We start from the raw sequence: 27,839 nt of genomic DNA, 5'->3' as shown, positions 1-27,839 counted from the left end.
GCAGTAAACCTCTTTCTACAAGGAAGAAGCCTTTTTCTGAAAGAGCTATTTTGGAAAAAGGTGTGTGTGGACAGGGAAGAGGGTTTTTTTTTAAAAGAAGAGGCCTCCAGGAAAAAGCACAGGTGCCCTGGTGACCACTCCAACTATAATAATCACAGCTCAAATGCGAGATAGCAGCCAATCAATGTGGATGCTATCTTTCGAAAAAGCACATCCCCTTTTCAGTGCGCTTTGGCAGTGTGGATGCTCTCTTTCGACATAAGTGTTTCCGGAAGATCTCTCCTGGAAGAGCTTCTTACGAAAGAAGCCTGCAGTCTAGATTTAGCCTCAGAGAGGATTCGTTAGTGACTTTAATGATTAAGGTTGGGCTTTCTAAAACTAGGTAAGGTAATTAAGCACCCCAGCATCACTGAAATATTCAAGTACTATTTTCCAGTGTGTTTGGGGAAGCTATTTTGTGTGCATTGGAATTCCCCAATCTTGACTGCTTCTCGTCTGTGGACCTATAGCTACAGCAGCATGTGGCCGGGCATCCTTACATGTGATACCATTTTCCTGTAAATGCCCATTGTCTGTATATTGTCTGCCAGTGTTTACTTCTGCAAACTGCTGATCTCGACAAGTTCCAGTCCTGTTTGACTTCCTTTTTTCAGATCAAGAAAGAGGGGAAGAAAGGGCTGAGACGCAGACTCGTCTAGGAATGGCCAGTGCCTGTTTATCTCACAGACGTCTTCAGCTTCCCACGCAGCTTTGCAAAGACCCAGTCCCTGGGCTATGGATTGCCGGCGCAGCCACAGAACATGAGGGGCCATAGTTCTCAGTCAAGGGTGAACCTGTCTGGGCGGGAAGGTGGCAGGGCATTCATCACTGGTGCGGGCTGCTGGTTTCATTTTCGTTCTCTGTGCTGCTCTTCCCAATGAATCATTGGGCTCTGAATGCGTCCCTACATGCCCCCACCGTGGGTACCTTCCTGCAGAGATCTCGGTTGTGCGGCAGAGTGACGGGCTCCAGTGTCTGCCCTCGCCTCAAAGCACCAGGTGCAGTTGTCTGGGCTGGCGCAGAGCCCAGCACCAGAGCAGGAGACGTCAGGGCAGCATCAAGAACCACACTGCACAGGTGAGCCCAGCCCTCCCCAGTCTGGGCAAAGCAGCCCCCCTCCAGTGCCTGGGGAGGAGGAAGTCTGCCTCTGGCTTGTTCTTCTTCACTGGCCCAGGCCTGTCAGCAGGGGGGTGGAAATTACGCAGGGGCCCCGCGTTTCAATGGGGCCTCGAGCTCCTGGCTGCCCCCTTTGAATTGTTGTGGGAGCACCCCTCTGCGCGGCTCTGAGGGCTGGGGGGGAGGGCCCAGCACTGTGCTCTGGGCAATGCTAGGGATTGACTGCCCTTGGCCCCGCCCTTCTGCCCCAGGCTCCACCCCTTCCGGGGGCATGGAGCCAGGCCCCCCACCTTACCCCCGGGCCTGTGGTGGCCGTTGGCCCTGCTGCATTGGCCCTTTGAAGGCCCATGGCTCTGTGATCCCACTGGCAGTAGTTCTCAGCCTGGGATCAGTGCACATTGACCTGGTTGGGGGGAGCAGGGAACAGGGCTGGGAGGTGTCTGGAGGGGGGGGTAGCAGGAGGTGCAGGGCTTGGGAGGAAGTGGTGACCCAGGGCAGGAGTGTGCAGAGGGGTTGGGCGGTGACGGTGGGCGTGGGGCTACAGGGAGTTGGGGTGTGAGAAAGGGGCAGCTCTGGCCGGGTGGCGCTTACCTAGGCAGCTCCCAGCCAGCCGCCCAATGGGACCCTCTGCCGGGCTCCCTGCCTGCCGCAGTCCTAGAGCTCCGAGTGATTGCTCCATGTGCCTCTCTGTGCCACTGGGGGGGAGAGAATCTTCACGCACTGCCCCTGCCTCCAGCACAATCTCTCCACTCCCATTGGCTGCTTCCAGCCAACAGGAGCTGAGAGATTGTGATGGGGACAGGGGCAGCCAATGGGAACCAACCAATGGGAGCTGAACGATTGTGCTGGGGGTGGAGCAGTATGCAAAGCTTGCCCCCTCAACTCGTGCAGAGAGCTCGAGCGGCTGCTTGTTCCTGCCTGAGGGTCCCAGTAGGTGGCCGTGGGCCGGATTGAAAGGCTTTGCTGGCCAGATTTGGCCTACGGGCCGGATCTTACCCACCCCTGCCTTAGTGCATGAAGATTTTCAGCGACCGTATAAACATGTAGCTTTAAATGTATAAGCAACAGGAAAAAAAAGTGTTTCCATCTGGAAGTGCACAGACGAAAACCAACACAACCTCGGATTGTTGCATACGTAGCCGCTGCAGGCTGGCTTTGTTTTCGCGCCACATAAAAGCAGCTGTAAGTGGAAGCAGGGTCTGAATAAACTCTCCCTGACATCTAGCGATGAGCTGAGGAAAAGCATTTCAGGACCAGAGCTCGTCTGCACAGTCATGCCTCCTGGGCCTAGGCGTGTGGCCGGTTTGCCAAAAGGATGCCTTTGGCCTGGCGCTGGATTGCAGATCACGTCAGTACCGACAGCAGGGTAATTCAGTGCTATCCTTATCATGTGCATAAGGCAGCACCAAACAGCCAGGTGCAGAGGTGCACTCGCCCCGCCGACTGCTTGATGCCCCAGCCCTGTTCTGGGTGAGAGGAGAAGCCCTGTGAACACCCCTTGGAACTCAGGGTCTTTGCTAACCAAGGATCGCTACCTGTAAGTAGAGCGGAGTGAAGGGAAAACGGGGTGGTCAAAGGGTCATGCCTTTGTGGGATTGGCCCACCACTGTTGGGAAACTGAGGCAGAGGGCACTACCCAGCCTGCTGTGAGGCCAACTTCACTTGGGTTGTGTGCATTTCAATGTGGCTGTGGTGTTTTCCCAAACAAATGCTGGTTCCCTTTTCTCACGTTTTGTTCTCTTGTGTGATGCACAGATTTAGTGCTTCTGAGAGGGGAAGTGTTGGTTTTTAGAGGCGCTCCAGGGTGGTGGTAACTTTTCCCAGATTACTAGGTGGTGGCTCAAACTTGGTTCTGTTTGTGCTGTTAAGAGAAACCCCTAAATACCGAAGCCAGCGGTCATTGCTGCCAGTTTCCCTTGGCAGAAGGGTTACCTGAGCTTTTGGCTTCATTAACATCTCACAAGTTTAACAGCATTTTTATAACTTCTCATCAAATACAACGTGTAAATCCCAATTTTAAAATAAAACATTTGCAAACCTTAAAATACAATGGGTTTTCTGTCTGTGGCCTTACACTAAAATAAGGGTTGTGTCTATCATTGTGGTTTTATGAGCCAGAACAAAAGTCTGGGCCTAGAGGGAACTGATCAGTTAGAAAGAGGGATTATGCTGTAATAATTGGTTCTAAAAATGTAACTTACCTGTGAGCTCAACTGTAAAACAGACACGTTATTTCATGAAATAGCCTGTAATAACGCATGCAAATGGCGGAGTTGCACAAGGAATGCACAAAAACGAGATCAGTCCAAACAGAAAGGCTCCTCGCACAATTCCAGGGCGAGGTTCACATCTTTTTGGTGCACAAGCAAAGTGTAAGAGCAGCAAGCGGTGAACCAAAATTGGACAGTAGGGCTAATTGGAGGACAAAATAATGGGGGGCAGGGGCACCAGAAGGGGGAGCCAGGGAACTGTGGCGCCCCTCCCGACTGTTTGCCAGCTGCAAGAGTGGGGAAGAACGAGTGGGGGTGGGGTTTTAGGGGAAGAGGCAGTGTAGGCGTGGGGCTATGGGGAAGGGATGATGTGAGGGCAGGGACTTGCGGACAGGTCCTGGAGGGAATGGGTGGGGCTGGGGCAGGGTCTTGGGGGGAAGAGTCAGTGTAGGGCCACGATTTGGTGCTCGTGGCCCTCCCACTGTTAGAGACCTTCTGTCGCTCCTGCGGGAGGGGCTAGTCCACCTATGGCTCACATTTTGGATCCTTAAAGAAAAAAAATTGGGGGAGAAAAACTTGACTACTGGAGGGAGCTTCGTCCTCATGGGTGCCACCCTACTATGTCCTGGGACTCAGGGTCTTTGTTATCCTAAGCCGAAAAAATGTCCCAAGCAGACTGGGCCAAAAACCCCAAGCCAAATGACATTGTAAAACTTTCCCTGCCCCTCCCCACCAGCCTGTCCTTTTCCTTCCCCACCTTTCCTTCTGTGTGTAACCCTTCTGCCAGGTAGCGCCGGCAACAGCCAGGTCCGGGCTCAATATCTAGGGGTTCCTTTTCATCCATCTCGAGCCCCCACCCAATAGCCTGGGAAATTCACACATCCTGGGCACCTCCGAGAGGCAAGGCTTCCCCATTCACACACTCAGAGTCTGAGCATAGAAAAGAATTGTTTAATGAGAGAGAGAGAGAGAAGTAACATGGCATTAGCCTAGGAAAACACCATACCCAGAGTTCATAACCAACCCACGCATGAACAGCCCAGCTCAAATGGATTGATCAATGTCCTTTGCCTCTCAGGGTCACAAGTCCAGCAATGGACATGTCCCATTCACATGCCCAAGCTTTCTCCGTACCCCACTCACAGTAGCTGCCCATGGTCAGGGCAGATCAGAGTTCAGAGGTGATTTTCAGCGCTCACCTCCCACCCTTGGGGGAGGTGGGGATAGGAGGCATCTCACCCACTCAGTTGGCCTCTCGCTGCTGCTCCTGTCAGCCACTCCCGCCAGCTGCCCCGCTGGCTGCCTACCCCTGTTCCTATCACCCACCTGCCAGCTGCTCCTGCCAGCTGCCCTGCTGGCCGCCTGCTCCTGCCAGGACCGCTTGTTTCCACCAGCTGCTGCTTCCACAATGGGTCTGGCTTTGGGCTAAACCTAGTGATTCCAGCTCTTTGTCAGTTTCTCAGTGATTTCAGCTCTTGGCCCACCACCTAGGCTGGCTATCACTGGAATAATATTTCAGAATAACTAAGACCGCTTATGGAGTCTGTTTTAAGTCTATCCTTAGAACAGCAGGGGAGGCAGGGGGAGGTTGAACCAGTCTTACAGCTGACACCTGGAGAGCATGTAGCTGCTGGTTCGAACTTCTTCCCTCTCCCTCCCCCCATCCAGTTCACTTGAGTCTGGAAGGGGGAGGCTTGTCCATCCAAGACTCTTATCAATGGTGGTGTCTCTCCTGCAAGCACTGATGTCATATTTTACAATTCCTACATTTAGGGTTAACATGGTTTGTGACCCCACAACAGCCAAATTAGTTACAATACACTGCATTCCATTCCAACAATTGACCATCCATCAGGCCTATAGCATTGGCTGAACTGGATTTACACAACCACCCCTAGGATCTCTTTCCCATTCCAACATGAGCTGTATTTACATATCAAAAGTTGATTAACTTGCAGGGCTAAATGACTGAGTGAGCATAATCACACCCAGGGCTCCTTTCCCTTTTCAGCTGGCTGCATTGGAAGCAGTGGTTCAGACCCTGCTTACATGGGTAAGCAGAGTCTGGCTTAGCCAGTCAAACGAGTCAGAAGGTAAATTTTGCAACATGGCTGTGCCCTAGAACCAAACCGATGCAATGCCCGAAAGAGTCGAATGCTGCTAAAAGTTTGCCAGGTCCCAAAGTCTGGTAAAACTACCAGTGTTTTTCCAGCAGTAAAGTTGCAAGTAACAATCCACCGCAGAGACGGAAGTGGCATTTTTGATCTTTGCTGCTCTGTGCTTTCCCCTCTGTGTTTCTTTGTCTTCTAGGGAATAGGATGGAACTTTAACAGCTTCTGCATTGACAGCTCAAGGCCCTATCAACTAATTCCCCCCGCCCCCTTAAATCCCCTGTTATTGTAATCTTTAATACCATCTAGCAGACTGTCCATCAGGGTTGTTTTAATCTGAAAACCTCTCCAGCTAAAATGTAAACAACCTCAAATGTAGTTTTAAAAGCCTGTCTTAAAGTGTTTGGAATGTAAGAGTTTACTCTTCCTATGTATTCTAACAGAAAAGGATTTTTAATGGTATCTTTGCCATGGTACTAAGCAAACTGAAGTCTTGGCATCCGAAACCCAAAATCTTGTTTAACGTTAAACAGTGAGGCTACGTCTACATTGGCCCCAAATTCCGGAAAAGGGATGCAAAGCAGGTAAGTCAGCATAGGGAAATCCGCGGGGGATTTAAATATCCCGCGCAGATTTATATAAACATGTCCGCCGCTTTTTTTCCGGCTTGGGGAAAAGCCGGAAAAAAGCGTCTAGACTGGCGCGATCCTCCGGAATAAAGCCCTTTTCCGGAGGATCTCTTATTCCTACCTGAAAGTAAACTCTTACATTCCAAACACTTTAAGACAGGCTTTTAAAACTGAAAGTAGGAATAAGAGATCCTCCGGAAAAGGGCTTTATTCCGGAGGATCGCGCCAGTCTAGATGCTTTTTTCCGGCTTTTCCCCAAGCCGGAAAAAAAGCGGTGGACATGTTTATATAAATCTGCGGGGGATATTTAAATCCCCCGCAGATTTCCCTATGCTGACTTACCTGCTTTGCATCCCTTTTCCGGAATTTGGGGCCAGTGTAGACGTAGCCTGACAGTGTTGTGTTATCTCTTTTGGCCCATGTAATCCATCTAATTTAACACAGCAGTTTTGGTCCCCACAATGGGGCCTAACGGGTTAATACATACCTAGAAGCTAATATCTTAGCAAACACGCAATTGGTTTTAAAGCGGATTTTAAAACAATAGTTTTAAACATCTTTACATGTGTTACGCTAGTTATGCTAATAAGCAACAAAGCAAAACCATTACTGCTTGTACTTTAAAAAAAGCTAACAGTTGTTTTAAGCTAAAGAAAAACATAATTTTAAATTTTTGAACAAATGCTTTGATTTGTTTCCTTTTTCCCCTTTATTTTAGGAGTTGTTTGTATAGACTGCAAACACGTTAAAGGTTTAATGCAAAAGCATTTTTTTAAGAGGGCAAGTAGTAAAATAGTGTTTTAAATTGTTAATCTTTTACTGAAATAACATCTCAAATTACCCCCCTGTGGTAACAAAATGCCCACTTAATTAAAAGCTGATACTGCATTAACGATACAATACATTTCAAGCCACCAAAATTTATTGCAACACCAAACTTTACTTGCAACCCCAGGGAGCCAGAAGCTGCATTTTTGACATTTGCTGTTCTTTTCTCTCCCCTTTGTGTGTCTTTGTCATATTTTGTCTTCTGGGGAACAGCCGGTTTCAACTAACTTCTTTTCTTCCTTCTAAAATCTCTTTCCAGCTAGAGGAAAAAGAAATCGGTTGCAGAAATAAGTTTCACTTGCTATTGTATAATTAAAATGCTGTGACTGGGTGTGTCTGCTTGCTGCAGATGTCTCATGAGATGGAAAGACCCAACGTCCAAATCCACCCCCTCCTCCCCAAACCTCGGGAGAGAAGGGATTACTACATGGCCTACCTCGTCATGGCCGTCTGCGTCTTTATCCTGTACCTCCTAGAGCATCCCTGGAACTATATGGCCGAGTATCTCACCCTCCACGTCACGGCCCAGCTGATCAGCGCACTGCTCAAAGGGTTTTGCAGCTTTGCCGAAGAGATCTGGCACGTGTCATCCAGGTGACTGAGTTTCCAGCCCTCTGCTCTTGAGAGCCATGCTCCGGATGATGCTTGTAAATGGTGCAGCAATGAAGGGAAGGAACTAATCCTGGGGGAGGAAGGCAGGTGCCTGCTTCCTACTAGCGATGTAGGAGCTGTAAAGGAATCCAAAGAGGCATAAGCTTTGCAATCTGGTCTCTGCGGTGGTTTCCCATTCGCCCTCTCTTCTGTCTGTTGACGTCCCTCAGGTTTCTTTCCTTGGTCCCTACCTCTCCTCTCTTGTCCCTTTTAGCAGCTCTGCAGATGCCCTACCCATAATACTCAGGCAGGAAGATGCAAGACTATTAAGTCTCGTGCCCCTGTCCCACCCGCTATGGGGGCTCTGCCGGAGACGTCTCTGGAGGGCTCTCTCACGCATTCCTGGGGAGGGTCAGGGTCTGCTTCCTTCCAGCCAGGTTCATGTCTAAACCCACTAGGTCTCAGATGTCCCTGGATGTCACGTCACCTCAGTGAAGCCAGGCTGCCCGGGCCTGCTCCAGCTGAGGTAACCCCTGCCCCCCGGCCGCCATTGTGGGGTCTCCGTAGTAACAGCACCCCATGGGGGGGCCGGATTGCCTTCCCCAGGAAACTCTCCAGCACGGGCGTGTGCGCAGGGGGGACTATGTCACTGCCCCAGTGTGGGCCCATGTGCACCCTGCTGGCCAAGCCCCAGCCATTTCGAGGGCCCCTGGGTGGGGGATCAGTGCGGTGGGGTCTCTCCTCAGGGCAGTGGGGCGCTGGGCCTGGAGAGCTCTCTGTGTGCACAGACTGACCTGTCTCCTGGTCTCTCTTTCCCTTAGACACCGCGGCAGCTGGAGGAGGGTGGTGAGCGCTTGCCTGAGCCCCAGCCTGCACTACCACATGCCCCTGCTGCTGGTCAGCGGCTTCGCCTGCAAGGCCCTGTTCAGCGGGAGCTGTCTGCAGCTCTTCCTCAAACTGATCCTCGCCTGCCTTTGCCATCTCCTCAACTTCACCTTCGGGCTTCAGGTGAGGGCGGGACAGCCCAGTCCCCACGGCCCGGCAATGCGCCCGCTGCTCTCCAGAGAGTGTCAGGCCATCCTGGGGGCCTACGCTAGGCGGCCTCCCCGCTAGCGGACAGGCCGTGTATGGCACTTTCGGAGTTACTGGTCCCGGGGCGGGGTCTGTGCCCCGGCCACTGAAACAGTCTGTGCACCGCGTTTTCTGCACCATTCTGCGTGTTTTATTTGTCAGAATCACACCAGTTTCAGTTCGTTTGCTTGTTCATTTCACAGTGCCCCTCAGCAAGTGTGTCAGGAGCATACAGACACCAAAAAGGGTTGAGGAAATCGGTTTTGACAAACAGATCCCGTACTGGGCACATTGACACAGAACTCTGAGTGATTCTCATGTAAACTGCAAGACCGAAGTGTGTTTCCCGCGCCTCTCGGGAGCAGCGCGGAGTCAGGAGTAACGGAGGATGGGAGGGGGTGGGGAGTCGTTGCTGAGAAGAAGCCTGGGGGTGAGCTTGGAGCGGTTTGGGGTGAGGGTGGGAAAAATATGGAAAAGGTTCTTTTTAGGAGGAGGGATTGGTAGGGATTTCTTCCATGCAGACGCTGGCTGACCCCCAGCCTCTCCCATGTGTCCTTGCACCCCATGTTCACGTGTCCCTCCATCTCTACTCAGACACCCTCTCTCCCCCCCCATGCCTCCTTCATGTCCCCGTGTGTCTCTGAGCCCCCACTCAGCCATCTCCTGCCCCTGTGTGGCCCTACACCCCTCTCCTCTCTCTATGAGGCCCTGACCGTCCTCCCCTCCAAGGCCCTGCACTTCCATTCCCATTCAATCTCGGTCCCCATCTGTCTTCCCCACCCACCCTTATGAGCCTCTGCCTGTGTCCCTGTATCCCAGCTGCCGACCTGGCCCGGGATGCTATGAGGAAGTCGGGCTTTTTCTCTGCCCGGCTGCTGCTCTGTTCTAGCACCATAGCGCCTGGTGGTGGGCAAACGGCAGAATCGCTGCAGCTTTGGAGAAGCCCTTTTCCGAAATAACAGCGCGTGCAGCAGATGCAGTGGCCTAGAACTCCCCCAGCGTAGGGGGGGAGCCTGGGTTCCTTGGCTCACATCATGGACTCAAGCTTTGAGGTCCCAAAGTGCTACCAGTGGTGACCTTTCCCGAGAAGACTCAGTGCAGCTGCACATGGGAATTGCACCAACTGACTCTCACCAGTTTCTCAGTCAATTTTGTGAAATGGCTGCGGCCCCGCCGGGAGAGGCTGCTCTGAAGCACCGCGCAGCTCGCTCCCGCGGCCTCATCAGACGTCGGCTTAGGAGCAAAGGAACACTGCGAATGAAGACAGCTCACGTGGCGGGGGGGTGCTAGTATCGAGGGTGGGCTGTGCATCTGCCACGGCTGTGACAATCACTGGCACTACCGAGCATTATCACTGGTAATAGTTCATTACAACAGAGCCTTCTTCAGGGTGAGATCTCGGCGGAAGACACGCCTGGGTCCTTTATACCTGGACTTGGACAAGCCCGGAGGAGTCCAGTCCTGCAGCACCGAGGGCGGAGAGCTGAGCTGTGAGGTCAGGCCCTTCCCTGATGTCTCGGGAGGCTGGGTAGGGATGGTTTCCCTCTAGCCTGTTTGCCAGGAGCTGGGAATGGGCACCAAAGAGTGGTTGATGGTTACTCGCTCTGTTCGTTCCCTCTGGGGCAGCTGACATTGGGGCAGGATATTGGGCTAGATGGACCTTCAGTCTGGCCCGTCTTGTGGGTTAATCTGGACAAGGAAGAGCTGGGTTCGATCTGAGGAAACGCCGACTGTATGGCGAGCAAAGCTGAGGCCCGGGTTCCCAGGGGAGCCCCCCTCATTGGAGGTTTGTAGGAGCAGGGGGCTGGCTTTGATGACCTCTCGAGGATACACGCATGGTCTCCGCATGCTGCTCGTCTCGCAACGGAACCATTTTAGAAGCCTCGACGCAGCAGAATTCCTTTCGTTAGCACAGCCCATTAATATTGGATGCGTCGGCCGGGTACTGCCATCCATCTCAGCAGGGCAGCCCGCTAACGATTCAATCCGACTTGCTCTTAATGAGCACGGCCACCCCAGGTTCCAGCACCGCCCGGACCCCCGCCGAACTCCCACGGCATTCGAATGCTCCATGTTTAAACCTGTCACTCACGCCCGTGCTCGGGAGGAGGGCCCTCTGTAACTGCTGTCCCCAAAGGGTTAATTCACGGGTGTGCTGCAGGCTTAAAGCTGTTCTTTGTTCTCCGTCGGACCAGCGTACGTCCCGGATAATTCTTATGGCTTCTGGAGGGCTACTTTCAATCGATGTGCCACATTCAAGGGTTAGAACACCTGCCTTAGAGTAATAGACTCCCGAAAGCTCCGTCTAATTAGCTTAGCAAAGAGAAGCCTAAATGGCGAGTTGATTACACTCCGTAAGTACTTCCACAGGGAGCAAACATTGAATAATTGTGTCTTCGACCTAGCAGAGCAAGTAATAGAAGATTTGGTAGCCGGAGGTTGAAGCTACCGGAGATAAGGCACACCTTTCTAATGGTGAAAATAATTAACCCCTGGAACAATTCACCAAGCATTCAGTAGCTTCCCCATCACTGACAATGCTAAATCCAGATGAGGTGTTTCCTCTAAAAACTCTGTTCTAGGGCAAGTTTAAGGAGGGTTCCCTGGTCTGGGTTATACAAGAGGCCGGATTAGATGAGCGCTGTGATCCATTCTGGCCTTGGAATGTAAGGGACAATCAGAGAGCGGAGTTTGGCCCATGATGAGATATAGAGACCCTTACAGAAGTTTTGAACTGAGAGGAGCAAAAGGGAGATCTGGGACCCGCCTAGGGATTCGGACACCCAAACTATATAATGCGCTTCTGGGATTGTCACCTGTCTGTGTGTTACGCTACAGCTTAGACTGTTGAGTCAGGGTGAAATGAAAGACACAGCTACAAGTTCATTTGTTTAGAGCAGTGGTTCTCAACTCGTTTCAGTCCACGGACCACCAGGCCAATCAACACATTTTCGTGGCCCACCTCCTTTTTGAGACATAATAAAAAAGAGCAGACAACGAACATTTTGGCTTGAAATTTATTTCTTACTAACAGATTTTTGGATTCTCTTCTCACTCACAAGCTTTTCAATGTTTGGAGCGGTACTTGCTAATGCACAATGAATATCGTTTTCCACTGCAAGCCCATTCCTCTGTTTGGACTTAACGTGCAACAAACACGAAAATCCAGTCTCTCACATATGATGCAAATGGCAAAAGAAATCTGACTGCTTGTGCTGACAGATTTGGGTAACTCCCGGTCATGCTGGCCCAAAATTTCTCTATGGTAGACTGCTGGTACACGTCTTGAGCCGCAAAATCATTTTTCAGATCCAAGAATTCCTCCTGCAGATCCTCTGGAACACTATTAACATCTGTTGTAAATGGATTCCTGATGAAAGATAATCCACCCCTTCTCCTGACCACCTCCGGAAAGTATCGTTGGAATTGGTCTCGTAGCTTCTGTAAATGATCGAGAATTTGCGTCCGAATGGCTTCCTTTTCCCCGAGCATGGCATCCACAAAGTATTGCCTTCAACTCTTACGATCCAGAGTTCCAATTTGTCAAGAATAACCTTGATGATGCTTTGGTGAGAGAACAGATTTGCACCTTTCTCTTGCAGCTGAAGATTCAGTTTGTTCAAGATTCCAAAAATATCGACAAGATACGCAAGTTCTAAATTTGACTGCGTCAGCACATTTCGGAATTCCTCTTTTCCTTGAGCCTGGAGAAATAAATCCAACTCCTCTCTCAATTGAAAAACTCTGTTGAGTACATTCCCTGCTGACAACCACCATACAGAAGTCTAGAACAGCAACACATCAAAGTCGGAACCCATGTCCAGGCAAAATCTTTTGAACAGCCTGGTGTTCAGAGCCAATGATTTGATGTGATTCACCACTTTCACCAACCCTTTGAAAACGGCGTTCAGTTGATCAGGCAATGTTTTTTATGCCAAAGCTTCCCTATGAATGAAGCAATGAACTCCGGTTACCATAGGCGTGCGCTGTTTCACCAGAGTTTGGAAGCCTGATCTTGAGCCCAGCATGGCAGGTGCACCATCAGTGTGACACCCACAAGATTTACCCAATCCAGACCATGTGCTTCAAAGACATTGTTAACCATTTCCATCACAACCTGAGCCTTTGTGGTGGTACCAAGAATCTTACAAAAAAAACCCTCGTCTTTGAAGTCAACCATGTATCGTGCGAACACCAATAGCTGAGAGCACGAGAGCTTATTCCGCAGCTAATTAGCATGCAGCGGTTTCTTGGCAGTAGACACAGACTCAGGGCCTGCTTACAATTTATGGAGTCCCACGCAACTGAAGATGCCCCCCCCCCCCCGCCCGCGACTTCTGTGAGCTGCACTGGGACTTCCCTCCATGCCCCCACCCGTGCAGCTTCTACCAGATCTTGGGGGTTTTCCTGAGGCTGGAGCGGAGCCGCTGGGGATGAGAGCTCCTCTCCACTCCCAGGCTAACAGGAGGAAGCCCTCAGTTAGTGGCTGGCAGAGAAGGGGCCAGGAGAAGCCCTGGCAAGTGAGAGCAACCGGGGGAGGGCCGGAGAGGACCAGGCAGCAGAGGTGACAGGGCCGTACTTAGGCATACAAGGACACACAGCTGTGATGGGGCTCCAGAAAATGTGGGGCACTCAATTTTCAGGAGCCCCTATGCAGTCACATATTTTGCATATGCCATGGGATGACCCTGCACAGACCATGCAGATGAGGGATCAGGCGACCACACAGTCTTCCAGCCTCTGGTCCACCCTAAAATGATCAGCCCCTCGGGTGGCTGTGAGCATCTCCAGCAGGGTGCTTGCAGTCGGGAGTTCTCTTAGCCCTCAGCATGGTGTACGGCGGGCAGAGACGCTACAGAGCGCGTGATCAGAACTGGGCCCGCTCTGTGATGTGGAGGCGCAGTCAGCAGTGGGTGTGGGAGGACATCCCGCTCAGCTCGCGGGATGGGTGAGTGATGGCATTTCTTCCTTCAATCCGCAGCGCCCCTCCGCCGTGGAAATGTCTGAAATCTGCGAGAAGAACAACCGCAACGTGGCCCACGGACTAGCCTGGTCTTACTACGTGGGCTACTTAAAGTTTGTTCTGCCGCGTAAGTGACCGTTCCCCTGTTGACCTGGGAATACAAAATATTCCGTAATAAAACTCCTCCTTTGCTCACATTAAGGGAGAGCCAAGTAGCAAGTCACAAAGCTGCCACCCTCAAATCATTTCTCTCTGCTCCATGTTCTGTTCCTTGAAGGCCTCAAAGACTTGATCAGCGAGTTCAACCGAGACAATAAGAATTTGCTGGCATGCAAAGAGACCTGGAAATTGCACATCCTGCTCCCACTGAGCTGCGAGATCTACAATGACCTGGAGAAGGCGGACAGCCACATCCAGTACTGTAAAGACCTCCCGGAGCTGGTGCTGGACCGGGCTGGCACTAAGCGGAGAGTCTACAAACAGAGCATCTATGGAGTTATGGGAGAAGACAAAAAGGTACGTTTCTCGCCACGCGTCTCTAGCGGGAGAGCCACAAGGAGGACGATGTGAGCCGAGATGGGCCTGGGAGACACAGTTTAGCTGTGGATCCAAACTCCCCGAAGGGTTGGGAAATTCAGGTGCAGGATTTTGGTTTGGGCCCATCTCTGGCCAGAAGACGTGGCTAGTGTAAAAGTGGCCATGCTCCCAGACGGTGACATGTTCCCTGTGAGCTGTGCACTTGGGCAGCCTCTCAGGAGTGATTCCAATGCTGCCGAGCTGATTAGCGGCGCGCCCACTGCTAGGTTGGTTTCTACTGGTGGTGCACATTCGCACATGCCCCAAAATTATTCCTCACATCGATGGAAAAGATTAGCAGGAACGTTGTTGGAGACCCTCCAACGGGCTAGTTCAGGACAGCATCCAGCAGTTGGGATGGATAGAAGCACATGCCTCTGCATAGCCCTGGGATTTACACCAGGCCCCTCCTTGGAGCTCGGCAGGAAAATCCCACTTTACTTAGCTGGATGTAAACCCTCTGTGCAGCAGTAAACCCAGCTACAGCCAGGAGCAGACTGACCTTGTTGTACTGGCAGCAACAGTCATGGGCTTATACCCCCTGCAGCAGGATACGGCATCCCTCTCCCAGCTTCTCCCCCGCAAATCAGTACACACTCTGCCCATCTGATCACTGTCCCTGATTCCCTCTCCCTGTTCTAATCTGCCTCTGCCTCCGGCTGTGCAACGTACAGGCAGAGTGAATTTTGTAACGTGGTACTACACCACTGTGGGTTCAGCTCTGGCAGCTACAGTCTGAGGTGGAATTAAGGGGAAGTCACCTCTGCTACTTTCTTTAGAGTTAGAGTCTCTCGGCACACATCAAGACCAAGTGTACTGGCAAGGCCAGATTAAGCAGGGGGGCTAGCTGGGCAGCTGCCCGGGGCAGCCACCTATGGGGGGGCACCTGATTGAAGTGGTAAGGGGGGCCGCATCAGGTGCGCATGCCTGGGAGCGCAGCGCCCCGTACCCGTCAATCAGGTGCCGCGCGCCCGTTGCCCAGGGTGCAAGAATGGCTCGGGCCGGCCCTGCGTACAGGCGACCTCTCTAGTCCGGCAACATCCCGTCTGGCAGGACTGAGTGAGCTGCATGTCCACTGAGCTTGGGTGTGGCTAAGTTTCCCGGGGTCCCATAAAGTCTGTTTACAGCTGCCAGTCCTGGCTCTCAGTGTTCTGTGCTAATTTCCCCCTAAAAATCATCTAAAGGTCTAGAGAACATGAGCTGTGAGGGAAGCCTGACAGAATTGGGCTTGTTTAGTTTGGAAAGGAGAAGACCAGGAGGGGACATGAGAGCCGTTTTCAAGTATCTAAAAGGGTGTCACAAGGAGGAGGGAGAAAAACTGTTCTCCTTGGGCTCTGAGGAGAGGACAAGAAGCAACGGGCTTAAACTGCAGCAAGGGAGGAGTAGGTTGGACATTAGGAAAAACTTCCTCACTGTCAGGGTGGTTAAACACTGGGATAAGTTGCCCAGGGAGGTTGTGGAATCCCCATCTCTGGAGATATTTCAGAGCAGGTTGGACAGACACCTGTCCGGGATGGTCTAGACGGTGCGTGGTCCTGCCAGGAGGGCAGGGGACTGGACTCGATGACTCTCGAGGTCCCTTCCAGTTCTAGTGTTCTAGGATTCTAAGCACCCAGCGAGCAGGGGCAGTGCTGGTAATGCTGCTGGACAGTACTGTCCTGTGGGCCGGCAAATTCCCTGCCTCAGCATTTGTCAGGTCCCCAGGGTGCCGGTCTAGAGAGGTTCGACCTGTGTTGGCCAACAGACATTCACAAGCTCAAGGTCGCATCTTATGTACAAGTTTGATTCCAGGGTTACAGTGAGGGTTCTGAGTACCCAAGCCTACAGAAATTGAATCCAGACCTGTGCACAGGTTGCAATTAATACTCACATCCCTAACAGCAGTGCTAGGGTCTGATGGGCTGGGTCATCAGGAGAGGGTTGGCTTCTGCTGGTGTCTCTCTGAGGGAATTCAGTTTTCTTGTTCTTGGGCAACCCCTTGTATAATGTGATTCTGCCTGTACCTACAATCTGCACATGTCCATAAACGTGTCAACCTGCTTTTCTTTATTGGTCTGGGTTCCCTGGAAACTTAAGGGACCCTGATTTTCTTCAGACCGTGTGAGTTCTCTTTATTCTTGCTAGCTCCGATACACAACCTCAGTCCCGTGGTTATGTCTGAGAGAGTACGTTTATGAGCTAGTATTAGTCTTCTGGGTCATTCGATGCAATATTGATGCCTCTTGTCCCGTAATCCTTGGGCATTAGGTTATTTCTCGGTCCCTTGTGTTATCATCGCTTGTGTCCAAGGCCCAAAAGAGCTAAGCTAAACCCTTGCTGACCTCAACCTACAGGTTCTTGTGTTTCAGCTTGTCTCACTTACGTCTAACGCTTAGGCTACGTCTACACTGGCCCCTTTTCCGAAAGGGGCATGTTAATTTCAGAGGTCGTAATAGGGAAATCCGCGGGGGATTTAAATATCCCCCGCGGTGTTTAAATAAAAATGTCCGCCGCTTTTTTCCGGCTTTTAGAAAAGCCGGAAAAGAGCGTCTACACTGGCCCCGATCCTCTGGAAAAAGCGCCCTTTTCCGCAGGATCTTATTCCTACTTTTTCCGGAGGATCGGGGCCAGTGTAGATGCTCTTTTCCGGCTTTTCTAAAAGCCGGAAAAAAGTGGCGGACATTTTTATTTAAACGCCGCGGGGGATATTTAAATCCCCCGTGGATTTCCCTATTACGACCTCTGAAATTAACATGCCCCTTCCGGAAAAGGGGCCAATGTAGACGAGCCCTTAGTTCCTCTAAAAACTGATCAAGCGTACACTGGTATATGGTGTTCCCTGTAAGCTGTGTGCTTGTGCAGCCACCCAGGAAAGAGACACATGCCGCCCGGCTGATTATCAGAGCACCCACAGCTAGGTTTGTGTTTCTACTGATGGTGCACATTCACACATGCCTGGGTGCACACACAAAAATTTATTCTGCACACAGATGGACAAAATTTGCATATAGCTGGAAAAGATTAGAGGAAACATTGCTTGTGTAACCCTATGAATTGGCTGTAGCACACAGCGAGTACCTGTGATGCAGCAGATGGGTTAATAACATCCCGTGCCCATGGCTTTGGCGACCAGCCCACCCCGTGCTCAGGAGCAGGCAGAGGAAGCAGCTGTGGGGAGTCTGCTGGGTGAGCTTGTCTGGGGGGATTCACACAAGGCCCCCACAAGCCTTGCTCTGGCAGCACTGTGCAGAGAAGGGGCCCACAGGGTCTGGGATTCCCAGGGAGGGAAGGAGGGAGGAGGGGGCCGCTTTGCCGTGGTCTTGGTCCGGCTGGGGTAAAGCCTGCACGTCTCCCTCTCCCGCCCCGCCAGCTGAGTTACTGCGTTGTGGAGTACGCCACCCCGCTGCAGTCCCTCTACGCCATGTCCCAGGACGAAAGCGCCGCCTTCAGCCGGCAGGACCGCCTGGAGCAAGCCCAGCTCTTCTGCAGGACCTTGGAGGAGATCTTACAGAGCTCCAAGGAGTGCGCGGGCTGCTACCGCCTCGTTGTGTATGAGGGTGAGGCATGGGGGGGTCTCACGGGGAGGAGACACCCTGGGGTCCTCTCCATGCCCTGATCCTTGGGGGCCGGAGCTCACCGTGGCCTCAGGCGCATGCCCAGCCCTGCAGCTCGTGTCAGAGCCGTCCCGTCATCTCACAGGTGCTCCCTGCTGTTTACGCGGGGGCCCCGCGTCCAACTTTCGACAGAACACCAGGTCGAAAGGGGACCCTGGGGCCACGCCCATTTGCACTTTCTCTTTCACGTTTCTCTGCCGGGGAAGGTATTACACGTGTGCGAGGAGATTTTTTTCCCCACTGCCTCTCTTTTTTACACGTGTTCTCCCATTTTCCACAGGGGAGGAGAACTTAAAATGGGGCAGGAGGGTTCCCACCCGAAGGAAAATGCTCAACCTGTCTTTGAGAAATTCGTCAGTAAATGAACAATTTCCGCCCGTTGCGGTGGGGAGGGACAGCTGTGAGAAATTTTTCCTTTCAGTCCAAGGTTGTTTTCTTTCCCCTCCCGTCCCCCGAATGTTGGGCTGGAGAAAGCATCAGGCAGGTCGACATTTCACCCCTTCTTTTAGACGCCAGCCAGCTGGTCCCACGTCACGTGGCTGGCTGAGCTGGCGGACGCCAGGAGCCAAGCGGCGATCCTTACAACACCCCCACATCCGCTGTGTGAGGCGAAAAGCCCACCTCCCCTCGCCCATCCTGGCGCCGGCTCCCTGCCTCCGCCTGTGTCCCAGCCACGCCAGCGGGCCTCACCGAATGGGCGTGGGATGCCAGCGCAGCAACGGTTCCTCGTCTTGCCGAAGGGCTTGGGGACTTCGCTTGCTGGGGGCTCGGCTCTCCTGGATTCCAGCCCATGGCAGCCGGTCAGGTTTGTTTCCCGATTTGATTTCCAGACTCGGGAGACAGCAACAGCCATTTCCTGTCGAAGGAGCTCCTCCGGCACATCCGGCAGCAGCACCTGGAGGAATACGCCATGTGCAATGGGAGCCACCAGCCCGCCACGTTCCTCTCAGAAGAGCCCCTCATCATGATCAGCAACTCGGAGCTACCTGGGCCTCTGCGGAGCGACGGCTTCTGAGCCATGCGGCCGGACTGGCAGGTTCCTCCCGCTGCACGCTGCAAGGAAAACACCGAGACAGGGCGACATCCTGGCTTCATTCCTCCCTCCCTGGTACGAGCCTCTCTCCTCAGGCTTGTAACTGGGGTTTTGTTTTGAGAATAAAAGTTCTTTCTTTTTGTTATTAACCTGGTATTGGTTCATTTCTGTGCCCTGGAAAGTCTGTCTGTGGGTATCTGCATGCCTCTGACTAGGGGGCAGCTACCACAGCCTGCAGCTGGTATTTTCTCTTTTCTTTTTCAAGCTCTTTAGGGAAAGGAGCTTGAGGTGTCCCTGAGGTTTTTAAGAGAGGAGACTTCCCCGGTGATCTCTTCCCTGGGTTTTCTTGGAATACTTGGGTGGTGGCAGCGGTTTATATTCTCCAAAGGCCGGGTGTTAGGATTTCGGGGGGAGTTTTTGTACCAAAGCCTGGAGAGATCGGGTTTTGGGGTGCTTTTGTGGGCTCCCACTTCTGCATTCATCATGCCAGAGTGGGGAATAGCCTTGACACAGCTGATGCCCCGGGCGTCATCGTTAACCATTTCACTGCTGACCCCAGTGTGTCAGCACGGAGTGGGAGGGGGCCGTCCTGTCGGGGCTGCAGCTGGGCCAAGTGGGGGAGATGTGGTTGCTTCGTTCCTTTTCCCCGCTGCCCCCATGCAGCCAAACAGCCCAAAGGGGGGATGTGATGGGGCGCTTGCCCTGCACTGGCCCTTTAAGGACAAACCCCAGCCCTGAGTGAGGGCTGAGAGTGAAGCCCCAGCTGAGACAGCTCTGCTGATGAGGGCCCAGCTGGGGGTGAACTAAAGAAGGGATCCTGGAGGGATCCGGAGAGAGAGCAGTAGGGACCTGACTGCCAGGGAAGCAGAGCAAGGCTGGGGAAGCTCTGGCCAAGCAAACTCCCAGGCCGCAGGGCCTGAGGCTACTAGGGCTGCAGAGAGGCAGCGGATCCGCACCCCCTGCCGATGCTGAGGGGCCGTGCCAGGCTGCAGTTTGCCCCAGAGGCAGGGCTAGGGGAAGACAGGCCGTGGGTCACTGAGCCAAGGTGGGTGCAGGGAAACTGGGGGCTCTTGGAAGGGGAGGACCATGGAGAGCAACGCTGGATAAACACCCCTTCCTCCCCGCCCCCCGGCAGGGGGCTCAGACACTGGAGTGGCCCTGCCGGAGGGCCGTGTGCTGGAGAGGACGCCGTGGCCCAAGAACGGCGCGGTCAGGACTGGAGGGAGCAGCGAGACCACGGGGAGACGCCAGCCAGAGGGAGGCGTCCAGCGGGTCGACGAGCCGATTCCCAGGGCTACCTCGGTGAGTCTGCCCCGTGACAGGGGGCACAGCCCGGGGCCACCTGAGTCCCACCAGGGCTGAGTCCCGCAAGCGTCGGAGCCCACGGAGCGGCCGACGGAGCCAGCGGGCAGGAGGGGGAAGCCCGTAGCCTTGCAAGCTGGAGGGGCGAGGAAGCGGCTGGGGGGGCCGTGGCTCTCCCCTGAGTCCTTTCCTCCCCTTCTCTTCCCCACTTGGGCCCAGTTCCCCTGGGCTGACTTGCAGGGTTGATCCTTCCCCATCCAGAGAAGTGCTGGGCCCAGCAACGTCCCCCCCCCCCCCTCCCCCCGCTCACTGCCATGTCTCCCAGCAATGGCTGCTCTCCCGGCCTGTGTCAGGAGTGGCAGCGCCTCTCAGGGAACAGCCAGGGGAGGGCTGAGTTAATCTGCTCCCGTGGAAGCAGGGCCTGACGGGAAAGCGATTTGAGAAGCGCCGGCTAATTGACGCCTGCGGCGCGGAGCCGGGAGCAACGCCAAGCCTGGCCCTAGCTGCCCTCAGGCATTCTCTCTCCTCAGGCAAAGGGGTCGCTGCTGGTCACGTCCCCATCCCGCTGGCTCGCCCTGCCCTGCCCCGATGAGACGTGCGGCTGGCTGGGGCCTGCGCCACCCGGCACGGCCTGCCTGCATGCGCCTCGCCTTCCAGACAGAGTTCACCAGGCGTTTTGCATGGGTCTCCCCTCCCTTTTGCCCCCACTTGGTCTCCTTGCTACGAGCTGGCCAGCGAGACCGTAGTGTTCCCGTGCCATTCCGCTGGACGCCCTGACATCCCACGCTCGGGCAAAGCCTCACCCCAGGAAATCAATGAATTGGCAGGTGATCAGCACCTCGTGGCTTCTCCCGGTGACTTCAGCCTCAGGGTTCTGTCTGAGAGGCTGCATCTAGACGGGCGTGATTTTCCGCAAATGCTTTTAACAGAAAAGTTTTCCATTATAAGCATTTGTGGAAAAGAGCGTCTAGATTGGCACGGACACTTCTCCGCAAAAGCACTTTTTGTGGCAAAGCGTCCGTGCCAATCTAGACGTGGTTTTCCGCAAAAAAGCCCCGGTCGCCATTTTCGCCATCGGGGCTTTTTTGCGCAAAACAAATCTGAGCTGTCTACACTGGCCCTCTTGCGCAAAAGGACTTTTGCCCGAACGGGAGCAGCATAGTATTTCCGCAAGAAGCACTGATTTCTTACATGAGATCGGCAGTGTTCCTGCGGAAATTCAAGCGGCCAGTGTAGACAGCTGGCAGCTGCTTTTGCGGAAAAACTTGCCAGTCTAGAGAAAGCCAGAGAGAGTAAAACCTGAATAAGAGCCGCAGGGCTTGGCTGATCGGGCATTGGCCAGTGTCACCTCTTTGGCGACAGTTATAATACCTGAACCCCTCTAGTCCGGCACCCTCGGGACCTGACCGGTGAATTCACCAAACCACGGGACGCCAGTGTTGTCTAGCAGCATTACCGGCACTGCCACTGCTTGCTGGGCTCTGAGAAGATAACAGCGCCGGACAGAGCCAAAATGGGTGGCTGGCTGTAAACAAACTTTATGGAACCACAGACAACTTGGCCACCCCCATAGTAAGTGGACACCCAGCTAACTCCAATCCTGCCGGACCAGGGGTGTTGCCGGATCAGAGAGGTTCAACGTGTCATGATGAACCAGGGCAATGGGACGTTTCTGGAGGGAACGGGGCAGCTCAGGGAAGTGTTGAGAGCAGAGTGGAAAAGTCTCCACAAACTAGCATTGCTGTGGAATTTGTTGATGGGGCAAAATGGAAACGGTCCGTGGCCACAGGTCTCCTGCCGACGGCCTGACTCCTCGGCCCTGCCCGCTCTGTGGCTGGCTAGGCTACCCAGCGGGCCGGGTTCTCCAGGAAGCCAAACCAACTCCTTTCAGCTGGGGGGGCGGGGCGGGGAGGAAGCAGTTTGGGATCTGGGCCCTCTGCTGTAACCGTGGCTGGGTTGGGGTGCCCCGCCCCCGGGTACGACATGGCTGAGGACGGCCTCTCCTGGCGCGGCTTCCCCTGTGGCCTCCCCCGTGAGGAACGAACCGGCACCGGAAATCCAGCCACAGCACTCGGGGCAAGAGTGTCCCAGTCGGAGATGGAGAGGTCCTGGCAGGGCTTCGATCTCCCCCCCCCCCCGCTCCCAGCCTGGCCTGTGGAAGGCCCCAGAGAGGTCACCAACACGTGGGGCAGCAGCAAAGAAACGCGGAGACTCCCCTCCTAACGTTGAGCGAGGAGCTTTATTGGGAAACGGCCACAGTCCTCCGCCAGCTCCAGTCCTCTGGTTTCCTCCTGCGGCCTCTGGCTCCAGGGCAGGCCTCTGCCAGTGTGCCCGGGAGAGCTCGTCGGGTTACCCCCCAGTGTCCGGGGCAGCCCTGGGCGGTGACTCCAGCCCTGTCCTGTAAGAGGAGCGGATGAGGAGACCTCCCGCCCGCCCGGGCCTGCCCCCTGCAGCGCGGTTTGCCCTGGCGCCGTGGAACTGCCCCATCCTGCTGCCAGGGGCGGGTCCCAGGGAAGTGAATCCAGCCCCAGGGCTGTCCCAGGTTGAGCGGACTGGGGGTGGGTGACATGGGAGGCGATTTAAAGGGCCGATGGCAGCAGCAGTTGGGAGCCTGGACCCCTTGGAATCACCTTACACACCCCCCCTTCCCCGTCGAGGTCCCTGCTGAGGGCAGCAAAACGCTGGGGGCATAGACCGTTCAGCGGCCGTGCGAAGGAAGGGGGGAGCTGGGAGGGCTGGGCATTCACCAGATTGCCTAGGGCAGGAAATTCTCCCTGGCAGCAGCATTGGGTGCTGCCATCTGGTGGCTAGAGCCTGCCCTCTCCCCAAGTGCCACTGCCGCAAAGCTCTGTGCCTCAGTTTCCCCAAGTCAGTGAGAGGCTAGTGCAGTGATGTGTGTCATTAGCACATCACGTGGGCAGACATAGGGATCCGCCACCTTCCTGGCGCTGGCCGTCTCGTGTCCCGTCAGCCCTTGGGAGCAGGCCTGGTCCGGCCCCTCTGGGGTGCACATCTCAGAGCGTGTTTCAAACGCGCGTCGCGACAGCCGCCCGCATGAACTGCTTCGAGCCGCCAGAGCGGGCCCTTTCCCGGCCGTGAGTCTGACTCCTGGTGCGTCGGAGCCGCCGCGCTCCCGAGGCGATAGCGCCGCCGTGTCGGAACACTGGCGAGTCCAGGCAAATGCTCTGCGTCAGACCCTGCTCCCCTCCGCCAGAGCCACAGGCCCCCTGGCGGCTGCCCAGCCCCGGCGGGTGGGGTCACAGGTAGCTGATCTCTATGACGTTGGGCTCCGCATTCCCGCAGAGCGGTTGGTGTGCACAGGAGCACGGGACGGGCCACGTGGCGGCCGTGTGGCTGCCTGGCTCGCCCTGGAAGCTCGGTGCGGGCTGGGTGCTGCTTTTCCGCGTGGAGCCCAGTTTCTTCCAGTCTGTCAGGCGCACCCCGTGCTCCAGGTCCTGCGGCATGGGCTCGTGGCGCAGGGTGAGCTGTAGTACGCGCAGCTGCGAGCCGTAGCGCACCAGCACGATGATGAGCACGGCCAAGAGGACGAAGAGGCCGACGATGACGGTGATGGTGGGGAGGGCGTCGGCCTTCTTCGTCACCGCCCGGGTCACGGAGCCTGGCGTGAACCCAGCCATGTGCGCAGGCGCAGGCGGGCTGCTCAGGGCGGAGACGTTCATGGCGGCAGCAGGGACGCGCACCTGGGGAGAAGCAGAGCGGGTTGGGTGAATGGCGCATGGCGTTCTAGCCTGCTCCTGCCCAGCCACCACGTGGCCCAGCGCAGCAACTCGTCCGCTTCGCTCCGCGGATGGGACCCAAGAACTCGGCAAGGATGCAGCCGGTCAGGGCCAGCTGCAGCAGAGCCCTAGTGATGGGGGAAGCACGAAGAGTCTGAGAGCCACTAAAATCGCCCTGGGTCACTCGGGATGCAGGATGGGCAGAGCCCTCCGGGGCAGGGTAGAGGTCACTACAATTTCAGTGTGATGGGCCCTCCCTTCTGGTCCTGGACTGTCAGGTGACACCCAACCTTCACCTCCCTGGTCCTTCTGCATCAGAACGGCCAGACTGGGTCAGACCACAGCCCAGGGTCCTGTCTGCCGACGGTGGCCAACGCCAGGGGCCCAGAGGGAGTGAACAGAACCGGGAACCATCCAGTGATCCCTCTCCTGATACCCATTCCCAGCTTCTGACAGAGGCCAGGGACCCCTCCCTGCCCAGCCTTGCCAGCACCCAGGGTATGTCTATGCTAGCCTCCTAGTTCGAACTAGGGTTGTTAATGTAGGCATTCGAAGTTGCAAATGAAGCCCGGGATTTAAATATCTCAGGCTTCATTTGCATCTTCCCGGGCGCCGCCATTTTTAAAAGTCCCTTAGTCCGAACTCCGTGCCCGCGGCTACACGCTGCACGGAGTAGGTCGTTCAAATTAGGATCTCTACCGTTACTCCTCGTGGAATGAGACATACCGGTAGTTCGGATTAGAGATCCTAATTCGAACGACCTACTCCGTGCCGCGTGTAGCTGTGGGCATGGAGTCTGCGCTAAGGGGGATTTAAAAATGGCGGTGCCCGGCAATATGCAAATGAAGCCCGGGATATTTAAATCCCGGGCTTCATTTGCAACTTCGAATGCCTACATTAGCCACCCTAGTTCGAACTAGGGGGCTAGCATAGACATACCCCCATTGATGCACCCAAGCTCCATGAATTTATCTACATTTTTTTGGAACCTTGTTACAGAGCTTTCATGGGCAAAACCAACTTCTTCAGAGGCGAGGATCTTTAGTGGAGGAAAAAAGGGGAACCCTCAGCCCCCCCTTTTCTCCAGCTTTTTTTTCTCCACTCAAGATCATCCCATCTGGGGCAGGGGGCTTTGCCCACGAAAGCTCCTGATCCTAGAGAGAGATTTGTGGGTCTCTGAGGTGCTTTGAAAGTTACAGACTCGCAGCGGAGGGGAGAGAGGTCACGTTTCTTACTGGTACTGTCCTGTGCCACCAGGTCCCTGCCAGCTCTTGCGCTAGCTCCCTCTGGCCAGAGCTGTGCACCAGGGCGTCCCCATGTCCTTTCACCTCTGCTAACCCGGCTCCCCCCGAGACTGTTCCCCGTGTAAATGGAAAAGCCACAGGGCCCAGCAGCCACCCCATGGGGCGTGGAGGGAAGGAGGCCGGAGGGGCCGGGAAGATGAAGGATGCGCTGCACTTCAACACGCATTTAATGCCCAGCTTAGTCCCGCTGCAGCGAGGGGCCGTGAAGGGGGGTTAGAGTGACGTGGGCGCTCACCCGCCTTGCTAAGCCGAGGCCGGGAGGCGCTTGTGTGAGTTTCTCTAACAGCCACTGGGCCTTCCCCCGCTTGCTTCTCCTCCCACTGCTGGAGCTCCAAGTGCGGTGCGCTGATGCGTGCTGTCACAGACTCAGCCGCTCCCCGGCCGAGCCAGCCTCCACGGGCGGCCTGTCTTGAGCAAGCGGGAATGAAGGCCGCCGCTTTTCGGCACTGCCTGGCCCTCTCTCCCACGGGCCACACCCCCTCTCCGGCCAGGGCGCCCGGCATCCGTTCCAGGTGATGGAAATTCCATGGGAGCAAATCATTTGTTCTGCCGCTCACGCAGAGACGGCAAAATTCCCAGCTCCCTTCCTCCAGAACTGTGGCGCTCAGACCTTCCCAGACGACGGTCCCCTGGCCGGAGTCTGGTCTCGGACCCCCCGCGTTTCACCTCGCTTACCCGGCTTGCTCACACGCTCCGACAAAGGGTCAAAGCGCACTCGTGCTGAAAAATGGCCGACTTTCTCACTTGCCCCCTATCGTTCCCACGTAAATCTCCTGGCCCATAGAGCGCTGGTGCTTACACTGCTGCTTGGCTAGTGCTTTGCATGGAGGCTGTTGGAAACCTCGGCAAATAGGCCCCCCAGCAGAGACCTGCGTACCCCGTTCTAAACCCTGCGCCGGCTGGACAGTTCCTCAGCCAGGGAAGTGCTGGGGCACGTGCCGTCTCTTCCCAGGGCACCAGGATCTGGGGGCAGCGTGTGCCCGGCACACAGCGTGTCGCACAGAAAACGTGTGCGAATGAAGGCGAGAAAGCAGGTTGTGAGCCGGGGGGAGGAAGTGACTCGGTGTCAGGGAACGGGGGCGGGGGGCTGAGGGGAAAAGGAAGCTGAAGTGAAAGAAAACCCTGCAGCGCGGGGACTCTGGCAATACCTTCATGTCCCCGTCGCCATGGCAGTCCCGTTCATGTCTGGGGGGAAGCCCTGAGCCTCAGGGCAGAACTCGGCAGAGATGGCTCCCGGCAGGTCAGATGAGGACTGAGAGAGCTTGATTGGAACTAGACTCACCCAAGAAACTGCCACATCATTAGACACACACACCCCCTCGCCGGGGAAGAGGAAATGCCTCCTCGCGCTGGCTGGCCAGGTGCCATGCCACATCACGCTTAGGTACACACCAGAGGCACTCCGGGAAACACGGCGTCTCTGCTCTGTCACACGGGCGCCCGACACACCCTCCTCCACGCCCCCACGCAGCATTCCTCCGGCCGGGCGCACTCCTTCCTGCAGCACAACGCCCTTTCACCACGGCTAGTGTGCGCATGCACAGCGCACGCCCCACCACTGCGGCCTGTTCCCTTCGCCTGACCCCGCGGCCTGTTCCCTTCGCCTGACCCCGCGGCCTGTTCCCTTCCCTGCGGCCTGTTCCCTTCGCCCCGACCCTGCGGCCTGTTCCCTTCGCCTGACCCCGCGGCCTGTTCCCTTCGCCTGACCCCGCGGCCTGTTCCCTTCCCTGCGGCCTGTTCCCTTCGTCTGACCCCGCGGCCTGTTCCCTTCACCTGACCTCGTGGCCTGTTCCCTTCGCCTGACCCCGCGGCCTGTTCCCTTCGCCTGACCTCGCGGCCTGTTCCCTTCCCTGCGGCCTGTTCCCTTCGCCTGACCCCGCGGCCTGTTCCCTTCACCTGACCTCGTGGCCTGTTCCCTTCGCCTGACCCCGCGGCCTGTTCCCTTCGCCTGACCCCGCGGCCTGTTCCCTTCGCCTGACCCCGCGGCCTGTTCCCTTCGCCTGACCCCGCGGCCTGTTCCCTTCGCCTGACCCCGCGGCCTGTTCCCTTCCCCGCGGCCTGTTCCCTTCGCCTGACCCCGCAGCCTGTTCCCTTCGCCTGACCCCGTGGCCTGTTCCCTTCGCCTGACCTCGTGGCCTGTTCCCTTCGCCTGACCCCGCGGCCTGTTCCCTTCGCCTGACCCCGCGGCCTGTTCCCTTCGCCTGACCCCGCGGCCTGTTCCCTTCGCCTGACCCCGCGGCCTGTTCCCTTCGCCTGACCCCGCGGCCTGTTCCCTTCGCCTGACCCCGCGGCCTGTTCCCTTCGCCTGACCCCGCGGCCTGTTCCCTTCGCCCCGACCCCGTGGCCTGTTCCCTTCGCCCCGACCCCATGGCCTGTTCCCTTCGCCCCGACCCCGCGGCCTGTTCCCTGCGCCCCGACCCCGCGGCCTGTTCCCTTCGCCTGACCCCGCGGCCTGTTCCCTTCCCTGCGGCCTGTTCCCTTCGCCTGACCCCGCGGCCTGTTCCCTTCGCCTGACCCCGCAGCCTGTTCCCTTCGCCTGACCCCGCGGCCTGTTCCCTTCGCCTGACCCTGCGGCCTGTTCCCTTCGCCCGACCCCGCGGCCTGTTCCCTTCGCCTGACCCCGCGGCCTGTTCCCTTCGCCCGACCCCGCGGCCTGTTCCCTTTGCCTGACCCCGCGGCCTGTTCCCTTCGCCCGACCCCGCGGCCTGTTCCCTTCGCCCGACCCCACGGCCTGTT

At 55.7% G+C, this 27,839-nt stretch overlaps 2 protein-coding genes across 4 annotated transcripts; one reads left to right on the top strand and one right to left on the bottom strand.

Moving 5' to 3' along the window:
- Positions 1-836: 836 nt before the first annotated feature.
- STING1 (stimulator of interferon response cGAMP interactor 1) lies at positions 837-18,909 on the top strand. 3 transcript variants are annotated; one of them, XM_089769555.1, is made up of 8 exons: positions 837-1,116; positions 2,555-2,692; positions 7,283-7,527; positions 8,346-8,532; positions 13,577-13,685; positions 13,836-14,074; positions 17,484-17,670; positions 18,558-18,909. In XM_089769555.1, the coding sequence occupies exons 3-8, from the start codon at positions 7,283-7,285 to the stop codon at positions 18,740-18,742; spliced, it is 1,152 nt and encodes a 383-aa protein (XP_089625681.1). In that variant the 5' UTR covers positions 837-1,116; positions 2,555-2,692; the 3' UTR covers positions 18,743-18,909. The 3 variants fall into 3 exon arrangements, with proteins under 3 accessions (XP_089625681.1, XP_075756230.2, XP_089625680.1); XM_075900115.2 differs by lacking the exon at positions 2,555-2,692; XM_089769554.1 differs by lacking the exon at positions 837-1,116 and having other exon boundaries at positions 1,134-2,692.
- A 3,373-nt stretch (positions 18,910-22,282) lies between these two features.
- Positions 22,283-26,459, bottom strand: SMIM33 (small integral membrane protein 33). The gene is made up of 2 exons (XM_025188735.3): positions 26,252-26,459; positions 22,283-23,763 (listed from the first exon to the last, which is right to left on the bottom strand). The coding sequence occupies exons 1-2, from the start codon at positions 26,255-26,257 to the stop codon at positions 23,320-23,322; spliced, it is 450 nt and encodes a 149-aa protein (XP_025044520.3). The 5' UTR covers positions 26,258-26,459; the 3' UTR covers positions 22,283-23,319.
- Positions 26,460-27,839: the final 1,380 nt, after the last annotated feature.

The sequence above is a fragment of the Pelodiscus sinensis genome, chromosome 16, assembly GCF_052426305.1.
Source record: "Pelodiscus sinensis isolate ZL-2025 chromosome 16, ASM5242630v1, whole genome shotgun sequence".
Classification (NCBI taxonomy): Eukaryota; Metazoa; Chordata; order Testudines; family Trionychidae; genus Pelodiscus; species Pelodiscus sinensis.
Note: the sequence above shows the minus strand (reverse complement) of the source record. Positions and strands in the feature narration are given on the sequence as shown.